The 9,721-nt window shown below is 39.4% G+C and overlaps 1 protein-coding gene across 2 annotated transcripts in view; it reads right to left on the reverse strand.

The window, feature by feature from the left end:
- Positions 1-1,140: 1,140 nt before the first annotated feature.
- dohh (deoxyhypusine hydroxylase/monooxygenase) overlaps positions 1,141-9,721 on the reverse strand; it is a 22,413-nt gene continuing 13,832 nt past the window's right edge. For both annotated transcript variants that reach the window (XM_008408184.2, XM_008408185.2), the window contains exons 4-6: positions 7,972-8,048; positions 4,448-4,703; positions 1,141-1,862 (exon numbers count right to left, since the gene is read on the reverse strand). In XM_008408184.2, the coding sequence (XP_008406406.2) occupies positions 1,552-1,862; positions 4,448-4,703; positions 7,972-8,048 (644 nt within the window). In that variant the 3' untranslated portion in view covers positions 1,141-1,551. The remainder of the gene's footprint in view (positions 1,863-4,447; positions 4,704-7,971; positions 8,049-9,721) is intronic.

Genomic DNA, 9,721 nt, shown 5'->3' on the forward strand with positions numbered 1-9,721 from the left:
GGGGGGGGGCACTGGCTCCGCCACTGCCTACTACCTGGGCCAAATGCAGGACAGACGGGCCATCCCCGTCCTTACAGCTGTTCTCAAAAATACCAAACAGGAGCCAATGGTCAGGCACGAAACAGGTAAGATCTGGTATCGAGATGTAACAACTTTCTGTCAAATACATGGCATAGAGTTTGTCAACCATTTATTTACAATCAGCTGGTACAAAATACACTCACTGACAAGTAGACCCCCAGAGAGGACAGTTCAGTTTGGTTTACACCAGACGCCTCATGCACCGCTCTTGCCTATTGTCGCTGACGAGATGTAGGACCGCCATCTTGGAGCGGTCGCCCGCTTCACTCAGCGTTATATATTTGGCAGGCGCAATGAAGTATCAACGCATCTAAATCTGTTTAATCTGCTGACAACCCACCCGCCACCGCTTACACAACCATGTTTTTTGTATGACTGACGTCAGGCATACATGAACAAACTGAAATTGATTACAACCCTTGGAGGGTACAGATTGCAGAAAAGAATAAAAAGCTATACATTTACTACAGTCTTGCCCTCACTTGGTTCCATCCAGACGGTGAGCGATGTGTGGCCCCAGCCCTGGATGGTGAATGTAACTCTGTATCTGTTCCATTTGTATGGCAGTGTATGGCTTGTAACATTTGATCATTTTTCGGCATTAAAGCCTGCTTTATATATAACCAACTCTCATTATTTCTCAAGGTAATTTACACTTCAGGGTTCTGGTTGGGTCCTGAAACTGGTAAACAGACCTGGTGGAGCACAGAGACAAAAATGTATGAAATCCAACATGTGGGATTCATGAGGTTACAAAAAATATACATAAATACAGCAGTCAAGCTAAAGTGCTATCTGCTCCCCATCAGCCCATGCAGTAGAGCAGAATTTCCCACCCTGGTCCTCAAGGCACACTGACCTGCATGTTTTACATGTTCCTCTGCTTCAACACACCTCATTCAGATGATTGCAATTAAGCAAAACCCTGTTAATCAGCCATCAATTGAAACCATGTGTGCTGAAGCAGGGGAATGCCTAAAACTTGCAGGGTAGTAGTGTGCCTTGAGGACCAGGGTTGAAAAACACTGCAGTAGAGCAATAAAAATCAATCAGACAAAGTGTCTTTCATTTTATTTATTTTTTACTTTCTGTATATTTTCAAAGTGTAATCAGGGATCCAATATATTTTCCAGACTAAAGTTTTCAAAATGATTAGCCCGTTACATTCACTGTAACAATAGAATACTGAAGCCCATTATGCATTTATGGAACTTGCAAAAACCAGACTGTAAGTTAGGAAACAAGGAAGAAAATGAAAGGAAAGAAGGAAGAAAATGATTCAAGAAAGTAAGAAAGGAAGTAATGGTATTATGATTATACACATTTAAGAAATACATATCTTCCACACTCTTCAGGACCTGGAAAGTATGAAGGATAACATCCCTCATGTATCCAGCCTGGAGTGGAACCCTGTCTAATGCATCAAGGTCCCAGTCATGCAACTCTCTGTGAGGTACAGGGTGGTAATAATTAACTCTGCAGATTGACCAGTCCGTCTGCATACTGGAACTTATCACTGTTTTCATATTCCAGCATGTCCAGGGCAACCTCGCAACTTTCCTTGACAACACGTTCTGTGTCTCTAAGGTAACTATGCAGCACAGCCAGACACTCCTCTTTCCCAATGGACCCAAGAGCCTCTGCTGCCTCATGTCGGACCATTGGGTTCTCCTTAGAATGCTCCAGAACTTCCCGCAGTGCTGGTATGGCTGCTGGGTGTTGCATCTGGCCCAGAACATAACCGATCTCATGACGGAATAAAGCGCTGGAGCACTGCAGCCCTAGAGAGAAAGATGTTACAAGTTTATTACTGGGATGAGCCATTTGGTGTGTCATCATATGATGCACTTCTAGGTCTGTCCCAATAAACAATAAATCAATTAATCGCATAAAAAATGAAAATTATCAACCTAATTTTAATTCATAGGCTTTATCGTTTCTTCCTGCCTTTTTCTCTATCAATGACACTGGATGAAAAAAGACTCAACTCCAGTGCTCTCCACTGACCCCTCCCTTCCTCATTTCCTTAGCGCAAGGGAGGAGTGAACTATTGCATGAGGCAGTTGGATATGCCCATCTTCTCTATCTAAATCTAATGATTATTGAAGGGTAATATAGTATACAGACTTCATAGTCTGTTCTCTTTTTGTTGAATGTACTTTTTATTTCCACTTTGGTTTTATGTTGTGTTTAGTTTTTATTCAAGTGTATTTATTTTGTTAGCAGAGACTGAGAGTCCATTTTATTTTTGTCCTTGGTTGTTTTGTTCGTTTACCAGTTCTAGTGTTAAGCGTTCTTTTGAAAATAAAGTGTATTTATTTTTGGCAGGATGTGCTTGCATTATTATGTCATTACCATTACATCAGTTTAAAATGGTGTTCAAACAATATTATTGTTTATTGCAAAAAAAATTTAGACAATTGTTCAGCAAAATTTGTTATTGTGACAGGCCAATGCACATCTAGGGTGTATTCACAGCTGAAACATTTGGTCTGTTTTAAATGGACCAGAGTTTGTTTCCCACGTTGATCTGGACCTTTTGTAAAGGTGTGAATACACTCATGCGAATCCTGGTGCAGACCAAAGAACAGAGCTGAGTCCTACTTTTCGAGGGTTTCTGAGTCCACTTCCAAGCCACCTCTATGGTTCGCCTCTGGTCTAAGTACAGACCGGCCTCAATGTGAGCCAACCAGGGCTGGTTCTAGACATGGTTACATGAGGGGGCAGGCGGAAAACTGAGGGAGGCATCTTCAGCCGTACATGTTATGCTTCAGCATAAGGCCTGGGCAATGTATCGAGTATACGCGATCATGAGTTTCTCAATTTATTATGGTTAAAAGGGTTCTATTGCAACCATCGACCATTATTGTCATTCAAATAATACACTTTCCACTAAGTGCAATTGGTGATTGTAGCAGTGAATGTGCTACATGTCTTGCAAGCTTCTTTTGGAGCAGAGATTGTACACTCTTACCCCACTCATCACAGACACTCCATCATAACACTGGCTAAGTATGTTGTCAACACTGTAGCCAGCATCAGAGGGTAGTGACGGTATCTCAGAGGTGATGTACTCTGCATCAAGTTGACCCAAGTCAAGCTATCCGATTAGATATTCTTCTGGCATGGAACTGCTGACAAATCGGAGCACCACTGTCAAATTTTTCACATTGACTGTCCCTGGTCCCATCACTTTTGAGGCAAAATCCTGTAGAATCAGCATTTTCATACATTTTCCTGACTTCTGCAAGCACCCTCTCTGCGAGTGTTTGAATTATTTTATTTTGGATATCCTTAAATGTATATTTTGCATTCTTTAGGATACCTTTAGTAATGTTTCCTAGTTTCTCATCCTTCTCTAAGGTGTACTCCATCAGTTACCTGAAGCAACATCACCAATGTCAGCTGTATGCCCATCTTGTTTCAAAGTTTCTGCAGTCCCACGGAGCCCCAACTCAATCACACAGAGAAACTTAACAGACTCTTGATAAAGTAATCAAGAGTATGGGCTCTTGATTGTGGGTTTTCAAGTTGTGTTTTGCCAACCAACAAGGAGTCCACAGTCCCCCTAGCCTCTGTCTTTGTGCTGAGTCCAGGTGGTTGAATTATGAATATGATTGTGGCTGGACACATGTCTCTGTAGCCCCTTGTCCTGATCAAGTACTGTTTTCCAGTTGTTAAAACCGGTTAAGGTAAAAACATCCCTCTCATTATCAGTGCTATATTTCCGACAGAGAAAACATAAGCATGCATTTCGCTTAACAGAGTATTCTAGCCATGCTTGTGTTTGTACCAGGAAGGACTGAATGATCTTAGTGATGTACTGAATACACACTTTGGGTAACTAGCTACCCAGTATGGTCCAAGATGGTTCACTGTCATTTAAATCACTAGGTGGACCTAGCTTAGCAGGCTGCATTGGGAGAACAGCACTTGTGGGAGGAATGGCTGATGGTAGTGGTGTATCTCGCATCTCATCTGATTCAGCTTGCAACACACATTTGCCAAAGCTGATCCAAAGTTAGAAACATTCCATTGGAAAACCAGTGTTTAATGAGCTGCTCTTGACATTCAAAATAGCACTGCAGTTACAGCACAAATGCAGCAAGTAGGATTCCATGTTTGTTTTTCCCAGGTCTGTGCTCTGTCCCTCGATCATTTCTGTCAAATAGGAGCAGTGATCGTCACCTGTGTGGTTTTGCTAACAAATTATAGTCTGCTTGCAAAACAGCATAATGTGAAAGCAAACCACACCAAATTAAAAAAAAATAATGTCAGCTTTTGGTCCGGACCAAACAAACAGACCTGACTTTCCTGGTGTGAATACACCCCTTGATCTATTTGCAGACTTCCGTGACCGACCTACCATCACCCAGGGCAACCACAGCCTCCTCTGTGCCCAGGTTCCGTAGTGCAAACATGGCCCGGTAGCGCTCAAACAGTGGCAGACTTTCATCTAGCAGCACAGAGCGTAGCTCTGGTACGCTCCTTCTGGATGCTGGAGGAGCTGGGTCTATGGAGCAGTAGGGGTTCTTATCGGTAATGCCATCCTTCAGCTGTGTCTCTCCGCCACTAAGAAGCCATTCCAGTCGACAAACTGCCAACTGACACGTTTCTGCTACCTGAAAATCAGAGGCAAAATATGGACAAATAAGTTTTGCCATTAGGCTTCTATGGACACTGAAAGAAGTATATCTTCAGCAAGTCAAATGTAAGACTTTTAATTCATTTAATTAATTTAAATAAATTTTTAATGATGCTCTGAATTAAATTTATTTATTTATTTATTTTTGACAGAATGCTTTTAGACTCGTAAGGGTTGGCAAAAGAAGTGAGCCAGTGGTAACAATGAATGTCATCAACCCAACTGGCCATAAATTTGCACTTATACATGATAGACACCTAAAAGCTAGCTAAGTAGTTAGCAAGGGTCTAGTAGTAGCTCGTTAACGGTAGTCTCAAACGCCTTGAGTTACAGAACACAATAAAAATGTGTCAGGTGACTCAAACTTTTACTTGGCAGAACAGTCCTGTGAGAAAGAGAAAAAAAACCTACACATTCAAGATTAAATAGTGCTGCCATGACAAAATTTAAGCTGTGCGCTGCTTTACCTGCTATCTGATCCTCCATATGTCTTTTTTACTGCAGTGAGCCTCGATGTAGCCAAACTCCGTCAAGTATGGCATTGTTTTTATGTCGTATTAGCTTCGTTGTGTTGATGCATTTTGACGTGCTTCAATTTTCCGCCGCAACAAGCAAACTTCCCCACTCACTCAGTGCGTTAGAGTTCCACATCGCTTAGGATTTGTTGCTGCGCGTTTGCGCAGDGTGAAGGAAAGAGGAGACCAGCTGCACAGGCAGGCTGCGAAATGAGAAGCAGGTGATCGGTWTCGGCAACAAGAGCCAATGATCGCCGATCACCGATCATGCACTTTTTCACGGAAATCGGCCCGATTATGATCGGTGACCGATCGATCGGCACACCTCTAGTTTTTACATATTTCAGTGATTCTTGAGAATAGGGACAAAATGGGTTTAAATTTTCCCCATTTTTTAAATTTTATTATTTCTCAACCTTATGAAAATATGACAAATAATGTTTTGGAAATGTAAAAAGGTGCAGGCTCCCAGTTGCAACCTTTTTTTTTAAATTACATTTTTAATTGACCTGACCCAGAACTTTGTCATCACCATCTGACAAAATAAATATAATTTTTAATGACCCTATTAGTGATATTTTTACTCAGTTTTACAGACAAATGCTTCTCAAGAAACAAAGGAAATATTACTTAAAACAAAAAACAACAAAAAGTCCATCTGACGGAGTTGACACAGAACTGAAGGTGGTGACAAACTAGTGATACATGTGAAGTAATGCCATTTTACGTAAAAATACATTAAAATTAATTATTTGCACATTTAAGTGAGATTTGTCAACAATTTCACTGAAAGAGTCACAAAAACTCTAATGGAGTTGACATCTGACTGAGTTGACAAAATGCCAAACTACCTCAATTTATATGATGTTATTCTGAAGAGGCCATATTGTAGCTCATCAGGTCCATGAAATCTTTACAGCATACCAGAATTAAGCTTTTATTTCACAAAATTTCATCAAAATTTTGTAAATTGTCAGTTATGGTGTTGAAACATCACGGTTGTGACGAGCAATTTAGGAATAAAACAGAAGAAAAACTAAACAATAACATAAGCTAACCAGAGCTGCCTAGCCCTCTTAGCAAAGGAAGAGGTCACGGGGTCCTTAGAAGTTCTGATGCCCCCCAATAATGCCTGATTTTTTTTTACATTCTTTTTATGTCTGACGTTGTTGACAAAAACTAGAGACAAATTTCAATGGAGTTGGAAAATATGTAAAAATTATTTTTAATTCAATTTATTGATACTTTTATAATTATTTATATGAATACTTATACGTAATTGTCATAGTATATTATCTTAGTATCCCTTTAATTGTTTTAAACTATTCTGCTCCAGGACAAGGGATTTTACAGACACCATCCACCTACCACAATGTTTAAAATAAAAAATATTCAGCAAACACGAGGAAAACATACATTGGTGTGCTCACATGACCCACGTTAGTTTAGTCAGACATTTGAAAAAATTTGATTTTGTGTATATTTTATTCAAATTTTGTGCTTTATCCACAGGACCTGTTTTGTCCCTATTCTCAAGAATCACTGATTTGTTAAAACTGTCACCATGTCTTGACGGTATGGAATGAGACAGATAATCTGTCAAAAGATCAATGTCCTCCACCTCCATCCTGAGCTGCTATTGCCGTCTGAAGAAACGCACTGCTGCCGAAAAGAAACATCCAATCAGAGCAAGGAGGAGGGTCTTAACGCTGTCAATCAATGCTGCTTAAATATGCTAATGGCAGAAAAAACAGCTAACCGTTCCAGGAAAACTGTTTATTCGCCATCGTTGATGGCCATGCTAACTCCACAACATTCTCTAATACAGTGTTTCTCAATTCCAGTCCTCACGCCCCCCTGCCCTGCATGTTTTAGGTGTTTCCCTTCTGCCACACACTTGGATTGAATCTGTGGGTGATTAACAGGCTTCTGCAGCACTTGATGGCTGCAGAAGAGGTCATGCAATCATTTGAATCAACTGTACTGGAATAGAGGCACATCTAAAACATGCAGAGCAGGGGGGCCTGAGGACTGGAATTGAGAAGCAGTGCTCTAATAGCTGCATTACAGCAGAGAGCAAGTGGGGAAGGGGGAGAGGGACGAGCAACCACATGAGATTGTGCTTAAACCTAAGACCCGCCTCCTGACTCTGATTAGTTGTTTATAGTTAGCACTGGAAGAAGGCAGAGGAGCTCAGTTTTTTCATAGATATCTATTTCATACCATACTGTCATAACATCATAACATTGTGACAGTTTGTAAAAATATATATTTGTTATGTTACATAGTGCAGCTTTTTTTTTTTTTTAAGGTTTTGCTGGCTCTAGTGGCCATTCTTTGAAAGTAGTTAGACAGGAAACAGGGTAATGAGAGAGGGGGAAGACGTGGCAAATGCCACCAGGCCGGGAATTGAACTGCGACCACAGCCACAAGAACTAAGGCCTCAATACGTGGGTTGTGCTTTACCCCCTGTGCCACCACAGCACCCCATAGTGCAGCTATAAGACCAAATTATTCTTTTATGTAAATAAGATATTTTAAGGCCTTCATTTTACCACCGATCAGTTTGAAACATCGAAATAAGTTAAATATTAAGAATTGTGGGAAAAAAAGTTAACTTTTTGCTACATTCCTGAATTACTCTATATGATCATTTAGTTTAACTAAAAATGAAAACTCAGAATTCTAAGCATTTAGTTATCCAAGAGTCTGTTGTGTTTGTGTTCCTACCTCTATGACAGGATCCTGACTGTACTCTTTCAGCAGTTCCACAACCGCTAAATCACCAATTGCTCCAAGGGCCTCCCCTATAAGCAGACAGTGAATCATATCACACTCATTGCTAATACCCCTTTCATGTGAATCCATCTCCTGTACTACTCTTCTCTGCTTCCTCTCAGGTAGCATGATAATCAGGTGTGGAACATTCCATTAAACCAGTACTCCTCAAACAGTGGGTGTGTGTGGCGAGGTGTCGGGGTGGGGAGCATGAGAAGCAGGAGGACTTCAAGACTGGTTCTTCATGATAAACAACCCTCAAGTCACTAGGTGGCAGCAGTGTTCAAATTGATTAACAGACTGCCTGTCCAAGCCAGTAGAAGAGGTAATGCACACAGACACACTCATAGAAAGTCTAATGGCCCAGTCCCAATACTCGGGCTGCGCTCTTCGCCCCTCTGTGAAGTGTGGTCTCGGTCAAAGTGCACATAAGGGTTTGAGTGTGCAGGTTACAAGCGTGCAAAAATGCGAGAATTGGGACAGAACGCCTCTGTGTTGAAACTTCAACATCCAAAATGCCAGCCACAGTTTATGCATGTGCTGCTAAAAAGTACAACTACAACAAAAACATGTTGATTTTAAATGTACAGTAAAGGTATTTTCGCTTTCCAAAGTCATCGCTAGACATATTTTGCTGTTCAAATGTTTTTTGTTATGTCTTGTTGAATACAGAGCATAATATTTAATATTAATATTTCCATATTTAATGTGCAAAAAAATACACATTAAAATGTACTAATATTCAATTTAACAGTCTAAAGGCAATTCTCCCTTCAATTTGACTAATAAGAGACATGATTACATATTCAGCTGTTACTCGGAAAAAACCCATCTCTTTTATGGCTAAACGTTAGTTTGGTATATATGGAGAGCCGTTTCTATGGAGAGCCGTTTCAGCCAAAATTAAAAAAATAAATAAATGGGTGAAATAAATCAAAAAATGAAGAAAATGAGTGAAATAAATAAAAAAATTGTTAAATAAATAATTTAGCTTTTTCAATTTTTCATATATTTATTTTTCATATTATCAATTTCTCAATTTCCCTTATTTCATTAATCTATTTTTAATTGATCCCTTTATCCATTTACCCATTTTTCATTTAACCACTTTTCAATTTCCCTATTTAATTAACCCAATTTTTTAATTTATTTATTTTTCAGATTATCAATTTCTCTTTTTCATTGATCTATTTTTCATTGATCTATTTTTCATTTGTCCAGTTTTCATTTATCCCTTTATCTATTTACCCATTTTTCATTAATCCATTTTTTAATTTAACAATTTTTCAATTTCCTTTTTCCTTTAACCTGATTTTCTATTTCCCAGCTTCATTAATCAATTTCTCATATATACCTTTATTTACCCATTTAACATTTGTTTGAAAAATAGTTACTTTTCCCATTTTCCAATTTCCCTTATTCATTAAGTATTTCCTTATTTTCTTATTCATCACATTCTATTTCCCCGCAAAACTTGGAAAAAATAAATGCAAATGAGGAGAGGCACGTCATCAGGCTACAACTTCCCCAATTGGTTGGTTAGCATCACACCCATACTTTGCTTCAAGAAAGCAAAGTATGCTTTCTTGAAGCATACTTTGCTTCAAGAAAGCAAAGTATGCTTTCTTGAAGCTCATTAACTTCATTAGAAAATAGTGTTATTACTCCTGACTTTAGTTCTCGTGTGGCCGCTCAGACATAA

This window comes from Poecilia reticulata, linkage group LG4 (genome assembly GCF_000633615.1).
Source record: "Poecilia reticulata strain Guanapo linkage group LG4, Guppy_female_1.0+MT, whole genome shotgun sequence".
NCBI classification, from domain to species: domain Eukaryota; kingdom Metazoa; phylum Chordata; class Actinopteri; order Cyprinodontiformes; family Poeciliidae; genus Poecilia; species Poecilia reticulata.